This window comes from Scomber scombrus, chromosome 3 (genome assembly GCF_963691925.1).
Source record: "Scomber scombrus chromosome 3, fScoSco1.1, whole genome shotgun sequence".
NCBI lineage: Eukaryota > Metazoa > Chordata > Actinopteri > Scombriformes > Scombridae > Scomber > Scomber scombrus.
Genome location: NC_084972.1, coordinates 30,428,133 through 30,449,031, shown reverse-complemented (window position 1 = coordinate 30,449,031; position 20,899 = coordinate 30,428,133). Strand labels below are relative to the sequence as shown.

At 37.2% G+C, this 20,899-nt stretch overlaps 1 protein-coding gene and 1 long non-coding RNA gene across 2 annotated transcripts in view; both read right to left on the bottom strand.

Moving 5' to 3' along the window:
• The window catches only part of LOC134004709 (uncharacterized), a 478,899-nt gene that overhangs the window by 392,029 nt on the left and 65,971 nt on the right, over positions 1-20,899 (bottom strand). The window lies entirely within an intron of this gene.
• The window catches only part of raly (RALY heterogeneous nuclear ribonucleoprotein), a 35,363-nt gene that overhangs the window by 8,316 nt on the left and 6,148 nt on the right, over positions 1-20,899 (bottom strand). The window contains exons 2-4 of the mRNA XM_062416521.1: positions 20,608-20,680; positions 18,548-18,595; positions 8,294-8,457 (exon numbers count right to left, since the gene is read on the bottom strand). Of these exons, the coding sequence (XP_062272505.1) occupies positions 8,294-8,457; positions 18,548-18,595; positions 20,608-20,680 (285 nt within the window). The remainder of the gene's footprint in view (positions 1-8,293; positions 8,458-18,547; positions 18,596-20,607; positions 20,681-20,899) is intronic.

Here is a 20,899-nt window from a genome sequence, read left to right as displayed (position 1 = left end):
TGAAAAAAACCACATGTACATTTTTTAAAAATCCTTCAAAATCTAAATGAAGACTGCATAAGAATAAGTTGCAAAATGTATTGAAAGCATCAAAAGTAAGTATTATGCAAAATGCCCCCACTTGGTTTTCTAGTTATTACACCCAGATACACACAGTGTGTGTAAAAAACAAAACAAACTATTGAGCACAAAATGTCATGTTTCACTGCTTTACAACATGGACTCAATTGTTCCAGTTGACACTGATCAACAGAAAATGTCAAAGTGAAACCAGATCTCTTACAAATAGAAATAATAGATATAAATCAATAAGAAATATAAAATACATAATCTGTTTTACTATAGCTGCTATGAAATAAAAGTAGCAGAGTAGTAGTAAAGTATAAACTACAATATTTCCCTTTGCAATGTATCGGAGTGGAAATACAAGAACCGAACTTGAGTAAATGAACTTTTTGTTGCGTTCCACCGCTGCTTGCATGTCTGAACTGTTGGAGGAAACCAACGCAGACGCGGAACAAACATGTCAACACCACATAGACGAGCCAGATGCTAAACTTCCTGCTGTGAGGCGACAGACAGACAGCTACTGCTCTATGGGATGAAAATCAAGTCAAATTGGCCGACACGCTCGTTGGAAGAGAGTTTGCATGAGAGATTCCTCGCTGGTGCATCCATGTGAAAAAAGTAAAGCCTTTAGTTTATAAAACAGATGCTTTTGTTTTCAATGTTGGGACATTTTTGTTTGAGTGCTTCCCGAAAGATTATCCCTTTCCACGCATCGTATAACTATGTCAGCAAAGTGTTTTTTAAACAAGGTGGTTAGATTATTACATGGTGTCAAAAACACATTTGACTCTATAAACACATCATTTCCAAAATTACACACACACTCAAATCCATTTTTTCTCTTTGTTATGACTTGCATAAGATAATCGTACTCATAAATTCGACTATTTTAAGCCTCTGATATGAGAATAATAATACTACTATGTTTTATAGAGAGCTTTTAACAAAATACCAAGCTGCTTTGCAGAATCAAAGACAAATTAAAAACAATAAAACCATACTGAATGGATGAAAACACAATCAATAAAAGCAATGTAGAGAAGAAGAAACACAAATTGAAAAACAAAACAAATAAAAGAAAACAACAAAACAATCAAACATTAAAAGTGGATTTAAAAAGATGGGTCTTTAGAAGAGATTTAACATTTGTTGGTTGAATACTTATTAGGTATGGTCTTGCCAACTCAAAAATCTAACCTAAAATATGTTGGAAGAACACTTCAAAAGGAGTGCTAGAGCCGTGAAGAAAAAAAATGAATTGAAGCAATTTGAATTTTTTTTTTACAGCCTATCAAAACATGCCTTCAAACTTAATTTCTATCTTTCAAAACCTTTTTTATTAGATTTCAAGCTTTCAAACACTGAGTTTCAACCTTTTGAAACATTTTTTTTCTTTTGGTTTTGAAACATGTATTTCCATCCTGTACTGCTCTACCTTCCACCTCGCAGACAATCAAATGAATTTTCAATTGTATTCAAGCTTTTTGTTAAATATGAATGATTATAGTCCCTATTGTTCACTTTTATGGTGATTTTAAGACACGCAATGCAGCAATTTAGTGGTTGGACTCGGGCTTACAACACATCACTTTAATAAAAAACTACAGCAAGATAATTATAAAGTGATAATTTGGCTGTGTTTCAGGATTTAGCACATCATGCACTACAAAGAGCAACTTCACAATTATAACAGTGTTGGAGTTTCTGTTGAAACACACTTAGGTTGATGCAGTATTAAAGTGAATACTGGATAAATATAAGTGTGCAGAAATCTTTTTTCTGTGTCAAGTTTGGACTTATTGATGCTTCCAACACCTTACACAGACTTAGCTGAGTGGAGTGGTGCTTATCCTGCATGTTGGAGATTCTGTTAAAAGACACTAAATCTTACCCCACACTGGGAAAAGCCTGTAAAGCCTCTAACACCCTCCTGGTGTCCTCTACAACCAGAGACGTGGGCAGCCGGCACATTTTCATCAAAGAGCAGGAGGATGGTTCAATGTTTCACAATCCACCATAAGGGCAGCAGCTCACAGAATCATAATAATAATACTTTAATTGACTCTTTAGGACATCATGTACACTGCTTCACAACAGCGTAGTTCCTAACCACACTGGAGGTATGAACGGCACATGTTTAGCTTTAAAAGTGTAGTGGCAGATTTTAGGTTTGGCAATGTATAAACTATGAAATATCTATAAATTTGTAGTAGCATGTGTGTTAAATCATATAAACATAGCACAAAAAGTAAGGAAATGTTATGTTTGGTAGATTATTTCCTTGTTGTAACAATGCTTCTCGGCAGTAAATCTTACACCGTTGTTTACTTCCCTTTTAAATGATGCCACATCTGTAAGGAACATGCATTTGTGGGATGAGCAGCAGAGCTGAGGATGTGGGTTGCGCCCATGAAAAATGTGGCAAAAGTGGCGCCTTTGGGGTGAGTGGGAGGGGTCTGACACGTGCCGGGGAGGAGTTGCGGGAGACTGGCTGACCCGCACATTTTATAGCTAGTCAGGCGATAGAATATGAGCTATTAGGCCAAAATTTATAACATCATGGTTTCTGGGGATGGGGGTGATAACAATACACACAAATTAGCTTAGAAGGAGTCAAGTTGGTAGGGATGTGTCTTTTTGTTGTTATAAAAAACCCTAATATCGGGACCCTCAGTAGCCGTCTAGACCACTCGGGGGATTTGTTGTACTCTGTGCTTGTCACTAAACTTTGTCACTAAACTTTCTACTTTGAAACAGATCTGACTTCCAGTGGACTCCTTGTTTCATCTGATTTGATCTTCAACCTTTTTAAGAGTTTATAGACCAGAGTTCAGACTTGTGTGTGTGTGTGTGTGTGTGTGTGTGTGTGTGTGTCATGCTGTGATATACCAGGAGCTCATTCAAGTATTGTTTTTATTTAAAAGTGCACCATACTCCCCTAACAGCTTGAAAAGAAAAAGCGCTGATATAAACATGAACAGATGATGGCTATAGTGTGGAGGATGTCTCATGAGGTTAGTACAACGGAAGAAATGTGAGTCCTGAATGTGTCTTTGAGTTGACTTAATGACGCATATAATACCCATAAGCAATATCTCACTTCTGGCCCACAAGAGGAGGATTTAACTGTTAATGTTTGACAACTTAATCTGCAGCTGCTTGCACGTCTCTGACAGGATCAATATGTATAGAGTCAACACATTCAACTAATATGGAAGGCTTTGCAATTGATAGCCATACATTTGTATAGAGGTCAGTGTACTGTATAACTTATATCTGAACTGCGTCTTGAGGGATCTAATAAACTGATGTATTGGTCTTGGCAGTTCCTTTAAGCTGCTGTAGAAGCCTCTCACAATGAATCAATAAAATAAATCTGAATTTCACATTTTTCTTTCTTTCTTTCGAAGCATAACCATCTCAAATGATTGTGTGTATCCAGAACCAGTTTCTATGTAACATCTTCTGTTTTCCTGATTGTCACTCATACAGTTTGGCAGCTTATGTTTTACGGTCCTTTCACAACTACCTTGTTTGGTCCGGACTTTTGAGCTTTTCAGTTTGATTCAAACCAAAATTAAATTAGTTTGCAGGTGAGAAACCTCCCACCTTTTCGGACAAATTACAGGATGTTCCAGCAGGATATCACCATGGAAACATATTAAAAATTAACTGCACATGGAGAGAGGAGGAGACCAAGTTTTTAATTGAAATATGGTCTGACGATGTTATTATATAGTTCACTGGAAAGAAAAAGAATAAAAATGCTGACACTTTCCAAATATGTTTGGGGGGGATGAGACAGAGGGGATATGAGAAGACAGAGCAATGTCACCTGAAGATAAAGAAACTGTATTATATAGTATAATATTATAATAAAGTGACATTCTCCAAAAGTTCAAATGGTGACAAAAGGCTTAGTTGACCATATGTGTATGTCAGACACACACGTATCTACAAACCAATCAATGTTAAATACAGAGGGATGCAGCTCACCATGTGTGCCATGTGAAACTAATCCTAACCAGATCAAATGAACACATTGTAACAAAAATATGAACCTTGGTTCAGTATGTGAGGAACAATAAGGTCCTTAGATTGATTGTAGTCAGAAGTTGGCCGATTCAGCTCATTTAAAGATTGGTCCTACTTGTTTGTGCAGCATATAGATGCTCTTGTAGTGTAATGGTAGCCTAAATAATTCAGAAAATTAGGAATTAATGTACTATAACTAACTTCTTTCTTCTCAAAAGGGCTTTTTAAATGAGTAGCAGTGTGAATTACCTGAAATGTAATAGTTTGTCATCCTCTAGTCCAACTGATTTGAGTCTTTCTAGCATGAGACAAAATTATTACAACACACATTCGGTTCATACTGAAAGTGAAGCAAATTTCAGCAGGACATCCTTTTTTTGCACCTTACCAAATTATTTTGATACAATGATTAAGGAATGATGGAACAATAGAAGATAACAAAAGTCGTTCTATGTTGGGTGGCAGTGGCTCAGAGAGTAGAGCAGTTCAATCACAGCCACTTCTTACAATGTGTTGTATGACCACGTTGAAATCGAATGTGTCAATAGCTGCACCAAATGGTTTTACTCAAAGGTGGAGCAAAGAGATGACCGTCACAGGGAGGGGGAGGGGTGACATGATAGATACAGATTTAAATTTAGGAATAAAGATCATAGACTGTATATAAAATGGACGTAACATCCGTGACGTCACCCATTGGTTTGTGGACTGCTGCTTGGCAGCGAATAGTATTGGATCTGAGCAGCGCCATCTTGAAAATTTCAGGTGCATGCTGGGTAAAAAAACAAACACGGATTCTACTTATATGGGCATCAGGAGGAGCATGAGGCGCCCTCCTGAACCTGTGAACCAATCAACCTGTCAATCACAACGTAGCCACGCCCTAATGCATACCCTGCTTTATCGTCAAATATAAAATCAGGGAGGCCAAAATGTCCCAAATGAACATCATACTGCATTGAAGAAGGCTTTAAACTAGCGATTGAGACCATAAACACATTTTGAAAACGTTTACTGAGGTTAGAAATCAAGTGAGAAGTTGGTGAATTCTCCATTGACTTGTATAGAGACGGAAGTCCTTTTGACACCAAAACGGTCGCCCCCTGGTGGCCTTTTGATAGAATGCAGTTTTAAGTTACTTCCGCGTTCGCATCATTTCAGAGGACCAGAACTCCCCGCCTGATAAAGATGCATATTTTCACTACGGAGGAGAGTGCATGTCCTTGACAACATGTAAGGAGTGTAGGTTTCTTAGTGGGTTTTCTTAATGCCGTTCAACCAACTACCGTGCATTTAGAAGTCCACAGGCTGGTAGACGGAGATCTCTGATGTCTGATATCACAAGATTATTCAGAAGTTTTAGATCAACTTTTGAATACATTTTTGCATGGAAAAAAGATCTGTGGATTTCGGCCTCCATTGCTTACATTTAAAGTGTATTAGAGGCGGTCTCTTAATAGCAAGTACTAACAGGATACATGATTAAAGTTAACAAAACTTCCTATCCCTTAATCCACTACCTATTAAAGCTAAAAGTTTCTTACTTTTTATTCTCATCTATATCCCTTTTTCTGAGAGAAACATCTGACATGGTGGAGTTATGATATGATATCAGTTTTGATTTTAATTAAACTTTGTGACAATCTGCGAAGATATGAAAGCTAAAAAACGGTTTTGCTTGCAATAATTGATTTTTTTAATGCTGTTATCTCAAGATCACAAGTTAATTATTTCGTTATCTCGAGATAAGACAAACAGCCGGTTATTATGACAAAACAAAAGGTAATTTCCTCTTATTAGTGATGTTTATCAGAGATCAGGGTTGCCATGTAAGCATACATAGATACATAGGTTGCGTCCTTGTCCCATCCCCTAGCAACTTATTTAACTTGTTTAACATTTCAGATCAAGGAGTACCCATTATTAGTATTATTACAACAGCACCTTTACTCATCTGTATCATAGCTAAATTGAACCTGTGTCCTTTAGAGCCACCTGAAGGCTTCTTGTGCGTAATCTAAATGGTTGAGCTCTCCAAGTGACGGAGACACAGAAAGGAGAAGTCATGAAGGAGTTTGACCCATGATAAATCGTCTGTTTTCATAAGACCACAAGATAAATCAACTTGTGATCTCAAGATAAAAGCATTAAAAATAAATTGCAAGCATGGCCATTCTCAGCTTTCATAGTTAAGAATAAAGTAATGTAGCTTACTCATATATTTTTTTCTCATTTATTCTAGTCATGCACCCAACTTAAGATTCATGCATCATCAACAAGTTAAGTAAATTGTTCAATTGTTATAGAAAATGATCTAAAAGAACAGAACTTTCATTGTTGTGGTTTAGGTTTTTATTACATTATTCTAAGACTCAACAGGGTCAACAGGGATTTATTTTAATGAGTAAGAAAAAAATGTATACAGTTTCTTTACAGTGTATATGTTTCTGAGGGATTTGGCTGACAAGAGTAGATCTATAATGGGGCCTGGGGGATACGAGGGGAGTGAGGATTGAATTGCTGAGTTTTGCCACGACGACACAATCCCACAAAAGGTCAATTGTTTGATTTGTTGTGTTGGCCTGTGTAACAATTTGGGAACTTTGCCATTCATTTTATAGCTCTCATAAAATAAAACCTGATCTGTCATTCACTTTATTACTCCTATAAAATATAATATGGACTGTTATTCACTTTATAGTCCCCATAAAATAAAGTGAACTGCCAACATCAAGAGAAATCTGGTCTGGCCAAAACCACTCCACACAGCTGTTACCACCACCGGCCTCGACGTTGTGACACGTGGACAAAAACCAGGCTGAGTTCAGATCAGCGGCGAATCTGTTCCACACAGGTCAAAATAAAACAGATCTCTCCCAAAAAGGATGAACAGGGACATCCTCATGCAGAGCCAGAGCCAGGCTCTCAGGGAGCCGGTATGTTAGATGAGAGTCCTTGTTTTCAAATCTCACTGTCGAATTTGTCACAGCATAAAAATTAGCTTTTCTCTCTTGATATTGTGTATTATTCTAAATTGAATCAGATTGCCCAAATTACATTCACAATATAGACAAAAAAGCAACGGCCCATCAAGTGAAAGAGTAATTAGTACCCAGGATTGGATGATTTCAGTTGTCCAACACACACTTCATAATGACCGTAGGGCCTGTGGTTTAAGGACTGTCTCTTGGCTGTGTTTGTAGTTACACAGTGAATGTCTGGAGCTAAAAGTACAAACTGTCAGCTCTTTATTATGAGCTTCCAAAAAGTGAGTGACAAAGTGTGTTCTGTTGTGATATTGCTTTTCAAAGGAATCTGAAATGCAAGTTTGATGAGTACACAAGAAGACACTCAAATCAACAACATGAAAACTGCTTTGTGAGCAGTGAAAATTCAGCGCAACTCAGCAGGAGTAAAAACATGATGTGAGGTTCAGGTCGAAGTCAAACGTGAAAGGAGCTGACGGGGCGTCAGCATCTCTTCTCAGATCCACAATCCGAACATGATGTGAAATGAATGTTTCATGAGCAAAAAGCAAAAATAAAGTGACAGCAGTTGCCCCGGTGCTTGAACTTTCTACTGACATTTAAAATAAATAGTTGAAAGATAGATGAAGGGGAGGTTTGGGTCAGATAGGGAGGAGTTCGTCAGAGTCAGAAAGATATAAGAGAAGACAAAATAAACAAGATAGAAACAGAAGAGGGACATTAAGACAATTTAATGACATGATGGTAGATGATGGTTTATATCGGATCTTTTAAAATACAGTCACTTTCCAGTCCTTTGCTCATTGTAACCCCTTTCTCATTCTAATAGTGCACAACATCACACAAATGTAAAGTTTTATTAATTTATCTTTATGTTATTTTCCATTGTGATTTTTGACTTGCATCATCATTCGGTTTAAAATATACAGTCCAAACTTGGAAAACGGATAACAAAGAATCTTTATAACATAGTGGAAAGAATTTATTTGATTCAGATGGACTAAAAAGTCTTTGAGGATTTTGAAAATACCTAAAATTTGTGTGGTAAGTGCTGATAAACGACAGTTTGAATTCTTGAAAGTTTTCCAGAGATTTAGCGTTTAGAAAAACAGATGGTTAGCTCTTTGACTTGAATGTGAAGATAAAAGAGACACAAACTGGGGATTTACAACAGATAGATGGATGGATAGGTTGGAACTCACATCTCTGTTTGTTGCCGTTGCTGGTGGGGAGGACGGAGGCGTTTCGTGCCAGCAGTTTGACTGGCAGAGATTTGACCCGTCGTACCAGAGGTACCGCCAGCCGTGGGCGTTTGACGGGCACCACCCGAGGGACCGGAGACACCCTGCCACGGTACTCAAACAACCTAAAGAGAGGAAGAAGAGGACAGGGGGAGGGAACAGAGAGGAGAGAGGGAACGGGAGGAGAAGGTTGAAAAGGAGGAAGACAAGGGGGAAAGTTTGGAGAGGAGAAAAGAGGTCAGACGAGGAAAGAAGAAAGGAAATATAAATCAAGGCAGTCATTCAGAATTAAGGAGAGGAGAAAGAGGATGGTTGGAAAAAATGGAGCTGAGAAGAAATGGAAATCACCTTTTCACCAATATGGAGGTCAAAGGTAGAAATTATGTTTCAATAGTACTAATATGCAAAAGCAAAAATATTTGGGAGGAAATGTGATGCTGCCTGGATGATAATGTTAGTGCTGTTAACATCTACATATGTTGACACTGTACATAACACTAAAATGCACTTCTTTGTATTTTGTTGTTTTTCTTACAATATCCTATTGTAGCAAAGACAGCAACCTTTTTTTATGCTTATACGTTTAGAAACTCACAGCACGTTGTTAGGGAAGGATTGTGGTCTTAAACAAAAGTTTTTTTTTTGCCTTAACCAATCACATGGAAGACTTCGGTCTTACACTGTGCGACAACCATCCAACCTTTTACCATTACGTCAGTGTGGTAGATAAACATAATGTAGCATTTCTCTCAATTGAAATACTGAAAATAATGAAGGGCAGCAATTCTGCTTTATCATAAAACATATTTGGTAAAACAAATCAGAAGAATATAAAAGGAAATTTCAAGTTGACAAGATAAATACATGCAAGTTAAAAAAATCAGATAGAATATAATAGAAATAGAAATGATAGAAAATAGAATAGAATATAATTCTATTCATTTCAGAGAATAGAATAGAATAGAATAGAATTCTATTCATTTCAGAGAATAGAATAGAATAGAATAGAATTCTATTCTATTGTATTATTGAGAAAAATCGCATAGAAAATCCTTCCATGTCTGCATTCACAGCACACACTAAGTATTTCTTAAACTGCAGGATAGTCTCAGTTAGTATGAAGAAAAGAATGCACTTCATAGTATTTTGCTCTTGCAGAAAATAGTACGAAGCATGCAACAACAGGCATCAATCAAACAATGGAAAGTTATTTCATTTTTGGAAACTTCACAAATAGTGATCTCAAATGTTTTACTAAGGGTTAATCATGTTATTTTCAGTGATTTTAAACCACCACTGACATATTATTTAACTTTCTTTAATGTTTCCAGATGTAAATTCTTGTATTTCCATTGTTTTTGACTTGTGGTAGAGTATGTGTATCCATCAACATCCCACTTAGCGAACTAATTGCACCCATAAAGCTCCTGCTCCTGACAGGTACTGAGGTTTAATGGCCAATGTAATGATGATATGACTCAAACGGAAGATTAACAAGTCCTCCAAATCAGGTGATAAAATATGTTATCCACTCTGTGGAGGTCATGCAGAAAGCCAACAATATTTGAAGTTATTGTTCATTCAATAAACTGTATAATAAACAATAAACATTGGAGAGGTAATTTTGGGAAAGACAGCAGTTAAACCGGAGACCACGAGGCTGCTCTGTGTTATAGTTTTCATGAGGATAAATCTTGTGGTTTTTATAGATTTTTTTAAGGCAAAGTAATTTCAGGTTTCAGGGGGAAACGTTCTTATTGTTTCATGAATAGTTCCAAATTGCTGGTGAGGAGAAAGGGTTGCATAATACATGGCTTTGTATTCAAATTATACAGTTATAGTTGCTGGTTTTCAGCAGTTATTGTGTATGTTCCGAATTTGACATAAAACTTAATGATTAAAGACAGATAGAAGGATGATTGGATAGAATCTTAAAAATATGTACTTTCATAAATTATACTTAAGTGGATATGCTTTTTAAAGTAATAAGTGCTATGGTAAAATATTTTAACCACCTTTGTACAGATAATTTTACGGTCATTGTCATAATTTCGCCACGGTTGTATGCATGCCCGTCCTGTTCCACATAACCCTGCACACATTAAGTAGAAAGTAAGTGACTGCCAAATCATGTCACATTGCATCAAAATCAAAACTTGTCTGTTTATGTTTAACAAGTGAACTTTTGTATTGGAGGAATTGATTTGCTTTGATTTTACTTAAACGGTACGTCACTTTATACTTGACATTTGACATTAGATAGAGTAACAAAATAATAAAACTGTAAACATTAAAGCAACAGAAGTCATATCATCCAAATTAGATTATGCTATGACTTTCTATGTATATATATGTGGGCCTCTGTCTTGTCAATGGGTGAGTGAGGAACTGCTGCACTTTGGTTCCAAGCACAAAAACTTTGTGAACCCTGGGGTTAGAGCACACGTTTGGTCATGGTTAATAAGGAACGTATGTCTAAATCAAAAACCTCATTCCCTCCCAGTAGAAAACATGTCATGAGTTGGGAATTCAATCAAAGTCATGATAGCTGACAGCATGTTGGGAGACTTGTGCGGAATATGAAGATTTAATTCAACCATTACTGCATCCTTTTGTCTTTACTATGTCAAACTCTGACATATAGTTATGTTTCCTATTACTATCCGAAATAAGGCCCAAAATCTCTACATTACACACCCAATAGAGCAAAATTCAATTCTAGACCAACTTATATTGGCACCAATGGTTTTAGTGAAGACATCTGACAGTCACCACAGATCCTTTGACCAGATGACAAGGGGCCTTACTCCCCTACCTTAAAAAGCACATGAACTGGATCTCCATGGGCATAAAAAGAACTACCGCACACACACACACACACACACACACACACACACACACACACACACACACACACACACACACACACACACACACACACTGTCATATAACAAAACCAACACACCGCAAAGAAAATAACCAGAGCAGACAAGGTCTTTCAACCCCGGCTTCACTGTATAGATCATACTTCATGAGATTAACAAAATGTGATTCCTGCCCAGATGATGTGAGGTCACGCCGATTGTGATCGACAGCATGAAAAATAAAGGAATGACCAGAAAAGACAGAAACAGAAACACAGAGAAGGGTTGACAGAAGTTGAACAAGAACAATAAAAGGCAAGAAATAAGGAAAAGACACACAAATACAACGTGACAGCGCCGTAGCTTTATCAGCAGCAACAGCATCACTGCAAAATTGACTTAATATGTCTTCTCACTGCAGCATTACTCATTTAATATACTGTATGTACACGTATTGTACATTTACAGGGCAAATATGGAAGGGAAGGAGGGAGAAAGCCAAATCACAGTGGCGGGTGTAAATCAATGCAGAGGTCTGCAGCCCAGCTGCTCAGGATGTTTCAACATCTGTTAACACAGATGTCCGCACAGTAAAAGCTCAGCAGGGTTCATCTGACGCTGGTATGGGGGCTGATTTAGGAGAATGGATAGATGGAGGTTAAGGAAGCCAGCTCGTGGCAAAAAGGTCACAGGGTTGAATACTGTAGTATTTTGTTTCCTTCACATGGTGATTGGACTGTTCCTTGGCAACAGGGATATCATCTTCTTGAAGCAAGCCAATTGAGATGGTCTGGGCATTTTAATTAGGATGTGCTTTACCTCTCTGTGGAGAAATTTCAAGCACATCAAACTGGGAGGAGAGCGTGAAGCATTGGAACATGCCAGAGAGATTGTAGTATATCTCATCTGGCTTGGGAATGCCGACCTGGCTATTGTTTTGGCTCTCTACTACAGCACAATGAATTTAAAATGAAACAGTGACTGAGGTTAAACTGCTCACTCCCAGCTTTACTTTGAAGGTGTTAACACCTCTATCAGATGAACAGTGTGGGAGCTGCAGCACTTTTAGACATAATACCAAATTTTTTGGGTGACAATGTAACTAAAATAAGTTAATATTGACTTGAAAAAAGTCGTTACTATTTAGTGTCAAATTCTTATGATAGACATTATCTGTTAAAATTGATATCATGTGAACTGTTTACTGAATTAAGATTATTATTCTATTGTTTGGACATAAGTGTAGTCCTTTGTTGCCTCATCTAAGTGTGATTGATCGTTATGTTGCTGCATATTGCCGGAGGTTTTATATTAAAAGGGCTAAGGGTCCTGCACTCTTCACACAATATGGACATATTATAACTATGACCGAGAAGAGGTTTGTCCATAGAAGTAGAGGATGTCACTCCTCCTCTATTTTTGAGAAAAGTAATTATTTCAAGTAAACCATTACTAAATCTCAGTCTCATTTATAAAATCATCATTAAAATTCTGATTAAAATGCTTCACCAGCGACAACTGCAGGACAAGCAGGAGGGGAAAGGGCAGCGTGTGAAGTGGTGAGAGGAGAGCGGAGGAGGACGGGCTCCTGCTCTCCTCCTCAGGGCGGGATCTCTCTTTTGTCAATTCAATGCATTTCATTTCTTTCATGATATCATCATCTACTACTATTATTACAACTGCTATGTCTGACATCACTCTCATGGCCCAGTTATCTGAAATGGATTAAAGAAAAGCAGAAACATAGAGCACAATAGGAGGTTTAAAAGAAAGAGTCACATTTAAAGACAAAGCACAAAGAGTCTTATATTGGTTCAGTAATTTGTGCATTCAGAAGCCTTGTACTTGGTATACATAGTGTGATCCATAAGCAGTGCAACACCAACACCTTTATCGTTGTTTTGGTTTGTATTCAGAGTTTGGCTGGTGACTCAAAAACTGGACAGAAACCTGAAATGAGCCTTTTATATCTACATAGAGAGCAATTCCTCTTCCACAGAGTCTGCTATGTTACACCACCAGTTTTTATACAGTAGCCAAGAATGGACAAACCAAACACTGGCTCTAGGGAGGGACTTTCATGTTTTTTGCAAGTTTCACAACCACCATTAATTCATGCTTGAGAGGGGAAGGTGTGGAGAAGGGGCATTCAGCAGGTTGCAATCTGCAACCTCACCACTAGATGCCACTAAATCCTACACACTGATCCTTTAATGTCCTGCAATGTTCCAATGATCCTTCATTCATACTAGGGTCAATGACGTATAAGGATTTTCAACAACTCAATTTTAGAATAATAAAAACAAGCATATCTAATGCAGTAGTTCAAACATTCAGAATGTTGTGTACCTGAAAATTCATATTACAATTTGAAAGTGATTTTAGTGTGTTTATCAAGATTAATTGGCACTGGCCTTAAAAAGTCATGTGGTGCAACCATGATTCATCTTGAAATATCTTATCTAAATAAAAGATCATCATTTACAAAAATTAAAAAAAAATTCAAATACTTTGTTTCCAAACACTTTATATTACTGAAAACTTGTAAAAAAAGATGTGAAGCGTCTTAAGCAAATTGATTTATTTCAAGATGAATCATGGTCGCACCACATGACTATTTTTAAAGGCCAGTGCCAATTAATCTTGAAAAACCCACTAAAATCACTTAATTTCAAATTTATAATATGGATCTTCAGGTACACAACATTCTGAATGTTTGAACTACTGCATTAGATATGCTTGTTTTTATTATTCTGAAATTGAGTTGTTGCAAATCCTTATACGTCATTGACCCACTAACGTGTTTCGTGCAAGTGAATAGATCAGCAGCAGCTTAGCTGTTGACATCAAGCTGGGAAGATTCATAGATGTTTTACAATGATTCCTTACTCTGCCAAAATGGAAATGCGTCATCTTTTGGTGAGCATTAATGTGCTCAGTAAATTGTATTAAAAATCTGCCTATTAAACTGTCTTAATATTTCTTGTGATTGTGTTGCAACAGGAAGTGTCAAGGGGTCACTGAAATGTAAGACTCAAATATCATGGAAATCTGGACTCTAGTTTTCATGATATTTTGTGACTGACAGAAGCGTAAAAAACACTTTTTGATCTGACGTTGGCACTGAACAATAGGTCAGGGGGTCATCAAGATGTCACTTTTAATTTACAGCTCTTAGTTATATGTTGTAATTCTGCTTCTTAACATTGTAACGCCACTACTGCAACTTCTGTCAACCCTGTACATGTGACTATTGCAACAGCTGTTGCATGTACAATATGTCTGTCTTGGAGAGCTCTCTGATGCTCCTCCTGAGGTTTCGCTCATATTTTTTCCTCAAAGATTTTCCTTATTTGAACCAAGGGTCTTATAAAAAAGGGTGTAACATGTTGTACAGATTGTAAAGCCCTCTGTTACAAGCTTTTGAATTTTTTGTCTCTTAAATATCCGTGACCTGTTGCGACTTCTTTAGGAATATTTGACAAAGGAATATGAATATCAACATAACATTTTCAATCTGACCAGTACTTAATGGAAACATTTGCTCTGTGTTGGAGAAACAGTGGCAACAGAAACATAAGAATCAACAAAATAATGGACCAGCTGAGTCATCAAGCAAGATCCCTATTCCTCAGGTAGCACGACTAGTAGTAAAAATGAGCCATAGTCGTCCCTAGTACAAGTATTTCATGCCAAACTTCCAAGCAGGAATGGTTTGTGGAAGATAGTCAGGCAGGCAGTCAGTGAGGCAGTCAAGTCCAAAAAGTGGCCAGGTTGAGATCAAAAACAGGGTTCGGGCAGGTGAATAATAAAGCAGGCAGGCATACACAATCTAGCAAGAGGCATGGATGAGTGATTATATCTACTGACTGACCATGTGTGGTCACATGATGTTTCCGGACCAAATATTCCCTCCATTTCCCATTCATTTCTGTTTAAGCCCATCTGACAGACAAATTCATGCATTCCTTTTCTGTTTCTGTGTAGTTTCCACCAGGCTGTGGTGGTTTTGCAGGTCAGAATTTACCTTTGTGCTTCTTTGACTGAGCAGACGTGATTGTTTGTCCAAAATAAACACTACTGTACTGTGTTTGGACTTGTAGAAGTTATTACTCTCATGTGTTTCAGCACCATATTTTGTTAATTATCAGTAGTGTCACTCTTACAAACCCTGTTTACAATTTTTGATCAATCTGATCAATATATATTCATTACCCCCATCACAACTATGACTTTCTTTTTCGGCGCTGTGCAGAGAAATTTCGAAGAATGGAAATTTCATGTGACTGCACCTTAAAGAGATGATGTGGGGCAGGTGTGGAGCTGAATGGAGATCGGGTAACAGGGGACTCACAATAGCGTTAATTCAGAGATACGCATAATTAACATTCTTGTCTGTTGGTGCTGTCGTCCACCTTTGCCAGAATGCCAGTGTACCCTTATCACATTTGGTCATTAAGTGAAACTTTAGCAGCAAAACTTGGAAGGAAATTCAGGGCAGTGTGGACTGGTTTGTGCAGCTGTGTAAGAGAGCATTACCTCACCATCCAATGAAAACCTTTCTCTGCACATTGTCACACTTTGCATTTTAGGAAGTTGGAGGACCTAGTTATCTGAAGCAGTGACAGAAATGGATTATAACGGTTTAAGGAGGCATTCCAGGACTGTAAAAAGCCCCATGTAAGATCCAGAGAATATGTGTCTAACAACACCCATGAGGGTTAAATTCTCTGGCTGTTCTGAATGAGCAGAGGCAAAGTAACTGGAAGGCCAATGTATAATTCAGAAAATTAACACATGCAACCACTCTTCTTCTCCCAGGGAGCGTGAGAAACCTTTATCACCCTTCTTCACTACATTAAGCTGTTTTATTTCAAAACAGATAATGCTCGATGCCTTCCGACAGGAGTCAACAGAGGCTTCGGGAGAGTTGTTTTTCTCCCACAAGCATCACCATCTTTTGTGAAACACAAAACCTCTGCACCACAAACATTTCAAAGGCTCTGCATGTAATGACACTGAGTAACCCAGGATTGCTATTTAATTTTATTTCTCAGTTTAAATGCAAAGATCCCATTAGTTAGACATCTGAGATCATCTGGATGCATCATGACTTATTCATGTCAGCTGGCCATCTCTACTTTCTGTGCTGAGAATGAACAGTGTTCAAAAAATCTGAAAAAGTTTTCCTATTAGTGTCCCTGTCTTTTACAGAGTTACCAAAGTTGGTTTCAAAGCCTCAAAATTGTATCTAAATCAGTTAAGACATACATGACGGGAAATTCCATGACAGCAGATGCCAGTTTTTTAAAAGGACACTCAATTTGGTCCCTATTTTCCCATCTTTTGTGACTCAGTGACTAAGTGGGACCACAATATTCAAATTGGATCAGTATTAACAAGAGTGCAGCAGCTGCCAGCATCCATACAGGCTGCAATGTAATCCAACCGGGCAATAAAGCTCCGTCAATGCACGTCCACTGTGCCTGTTTGTGCCACTGACAGGTTCAGATGGTGATAGATTAATGTTATTATAAGTGCCTGAAATGCGTTCTAAGTAGACATTGTATGATGGACATATTGATAGTAGTTTGTTATTAGTTTAGTTAGTTAGTAGTTGTTTGCTTGTTTGTTTGTTTGTTCTGAATATGTGAAGCACTTTGTGTTACATCCCAATGTATGAAAAGTGTTATACAAATAAAGTTTGATTAATTGATTGATAGTAGTTTATAAAATAAAATACAAATAAATAGTACATGAATATGCCGGCTATTAAATATCTACTATCTCTTATCAAGGAGTAAACTGTCAATCAGTAACGATCAATCACTGAAAGAAATTGTACAATTTTCATACTGTGCAAATCAAAATATGCATCCTCTACAATTCAATGCTAAACAAAAGGCTTCAGAAATGTGTATCATACAGTAACTAAAAACATGCATGGACAGATACAATAGGAAGTTAACTAGTTAGCCAGATACCAATGATGTGGCAGCTTTACTCTTAAGTTGAATAATAAAGTCCATCTCTGTCTAAAGCACCACAGGTAAGAACACACCTCAAGAACAGCTGCTGCAGCAATACCTATATAGAGTCCAAACTTACATTGTCTCTGACCTCTGTACAGGCATCTGCCATAATGAAAGGAAACACAAGATGCTTTGAGATAATACGCAGCTCACAAAACTAACATACATAATTGGCGTAGCCGGTAGGTATAAACAATATAATCTGCACAGTCTCCGTAACGTGAGGAGTTCACAACAGCAAGATTTATACCAGATTATCTTGTAAATAAATTAAAACATTACCACATTACCAAATGATCACTTACTATTTTTTATATAGAGATTTATTAGTCCATCTTCTAATACCAGAACAACAGTTTTTGGCAAACATAAATAAAGCAAACGCTAAGGAAACCTTGGCAATTGGTTGGTAACTTCCACACAAAGCTCTTCTCCTCTGTAAAATTTAAATAGCAGCAAACTGTTTTATAGACATAATATATTATTCATAATGAAGGCCATGCTAGTTGAATTTTGGTCTTTTATTCTCCTATTTTATGTACATCATTACATTTTATGTCATCCTTCATACCAATGCTTTTCAGGCTTTTACTGTCATGCCCCCCTTTTGAAGTTCTTCATGTTAACTGATGTAATGCAACTAACAATATCAAAAGAAACATTTTATTTTTTTTATAAGTTGCATTTTTGCAAATGACAATTGCAAGATGATCTTTGCCCAAACATTTAAAGTTGTAGACAAAGAGCACATATGGCTCATCTGCTACACTGACATTGAACCAAAGATTAATTTGATTCATGGATTTACCTGACGTGTTTGATCAATCAAGGTAAACTTTTTTATTTCATTCCTTGTCAAAAATCTGTCCATCTTGAAATGTACCTGTCATGTTGCGTCTGAATACATCATGCAAATTAAATCTGATAGACTTTCTATCATCAGATCAATCACGTTATGTTGTTGTTCCTGCATGAATCAGATTCAATCAATCAATCCCCGGTCATATCTCATCTTACAGGATCTCTTTGTTTCTATTTTTACATTCTGTGAAATATAACAAACTAATAGATAAACAATAATGTGCCTTAACCACCACAATTGATCTGTTGTTACTGCTCGATAGAGACATGTTAAAGTCATATTAGCCCTCCAAACTGCATCCTTGGGCCTCTGAAAGGTTAACATGATTAACCCTCTGCTGATAGCTGGAAACACTAAAGCCAAAAGTCCACGTGTTTAAACTCTGACTAGCCGTCTTTGCTCACTCTAAAAGGAAGAAAAATGCTGGAAGAACCCCAAGTACCATCTCTCCTCTTACCTGTCATAGAAGTCTTCTCTGTAGTAGTCGTAGTCAAACTCATAGCCACTAGGGGGAGCACAAAAGAAATGTGACATAACAATGCTTTACATAGCAAGAGAGCATTAAACCACATTTAAAACAACACATGGGGACAAAAGCTTTTTGGGGTTTCTGTGTAGTTTATAGTTGCATATACAAATGAAAAAAAAATGCATTAAGTGGCAGTAATTTACAACTGTGTGGGGAAAGACAAAGAAACCACAACATACTTCATCTCACCCCAAGAGACAGAAATAAATAAATAATGACAACAGAGAATTTTTGAAAATGATTAAGGGTATGTTTAACGTTTACTGACACTTTTTACAATTGTTGTTAGCTGGCATGGACTCTCAGCACATATGTCCTCCATAAGCAGAGACTCAGTCATTTATTGTAAACAAAGTTAAATGAAAACATAATGGACTATGAATTAAACACTTTTGATATTAAGATTAAATCCAATAACTTTTTAGTGTGTAAGAGATTCCTTATAATTAAATTATCAAACAACTCAGCAGCTCTCCTGAGTTTTTTAAATTACATTAAGCAGATTGCTTTGGTTTTATGGCATGTTGACAGCATGGTTCAGTTGCACTGCTCCAATCAACCATGTTTCCAACGGCAGCAAGCAGCTGTTTGAAGAGGATAAGCTGTAATAAACCCACAGCACACTACCTGCCCGGCACAAAATCACACACAAAGGAGGCTGATGAAGAAAGTGGAACATTAAGCAACTTATGAACCATATTTACAGATGGGGGACAAATTAAAGGCTCAGGCTTGAATGCTTGACCCCTACAGTGAGATGGCTCAGTTATGCTGTGGGGGGCATTTTGCTGGCATGACTTGGGTCCACTTGTCCCATTAGAGAGCGTGAATCATATGCTATGGCCTTCACAGTCGCCAGATCTCAATCCAACTGAACATCTATGGAAGATTTTGGACTTACAGCGCTCATCATCAAAACACCAAATAAGGGGAATATCTTTTTGGAAGAACAGTGTTCATCCCTCCAGTTGAGTTCAGACACCATAGAATCAATGCCAAGGTGCACTGAAGCTGTTCTGGCAGCACGTGGTTGCCCAACATCTTAAAAAAGTTTATGTTGGTTTCTCCTTAAATTTTTCCCCTATTTACGACAGATGTGATGCTAATGTAGCTCTGTGTGTTGCTCAAGAATGTGTAGCTGGGTTTTTTTCTGGCTCCATAGTGTCATTGTATGTTTTAAAGATTAGAGAAGAGTTTTGAGTACCCTCTTACTTTTAAATGTGACTAGTTTTGAACACAAACGGTCGACAAAAACACACATTTTTCACCATATTATTGCTTAAGGTCAGACATGAAAAGCTTTTGAAACAGTACTCAGACAATTGAAGGACACAAAAAATCTCAATTTTTTTTTTCTTTTTTCTTCCAGGTTTAGTTGCCTTTTAAAGGTGACTCAATGGTAGCAAGGATAAAAGGATGATTCACTGGTTACTTAATAAACTTTTACCATAGAAATAATTCTATCTTTAAACATAATGAATAAATTGTGTAAAGTAAAAATACATCTCACAGACAGTGTCATACCACCTTTGTCAGAAACAAAATAAACAAAATCATCCTCCTCCTGCCATAAAAACCTCAAGTGTAAACATGCATGTAAAAGACAGACAGCTGAGTCATTAAAAATAGAAGTCTGAGATTTCTTCAAGTTGTTGTTGTTCATGAAACACCCACAGGTTTCAACCTAGACTTCCTTCAGGGTGCTGTTATGCACTGCAGGTGGTTTCAAAGCTTTAGCCCTCTATAATTACAGTGGTTTAAATTTCCCACATCAGTGCTTGCATTTGTTTTTGTGGTCAACATATTTGTGGTCATAATATTGTCTTATAATAAACTACAACCAGCCTCCAAATGCACCTGTGTTTGTTTAGCATGTCACTGAAACACTCCAAGATCTGTTCAGAAATGTCAGTGACTATTCAATTATTTGTGTGAAACGCTGATCAATTAAATAATCGATTCCAATAAATGAGAAGGGCGGCGTGTACCTGTAGAGAGAAGCAGCTGATCGCTTCTGGCTTTTAGATCTGGTTGGCTTTGGCTCTCCTGCCATGTTGATATCTGAGAGAAGAGAAGAAGAGAAGAGAAGAGAGGATTTCTTGACCTTTAATATTCTTTAAAAGTTTTTATGAAGGAAATTATCTAAAAAAAACAAAACTCACCCACTTAAAGAGATGAGTATTCAAGGCTCTTGCAACCTTTTAAAACAATTCAGACCCTAAAACATTCATTAAGATATATGTTCAAGAGTCAAAGTATACAGATAAAAACACAAAGGTA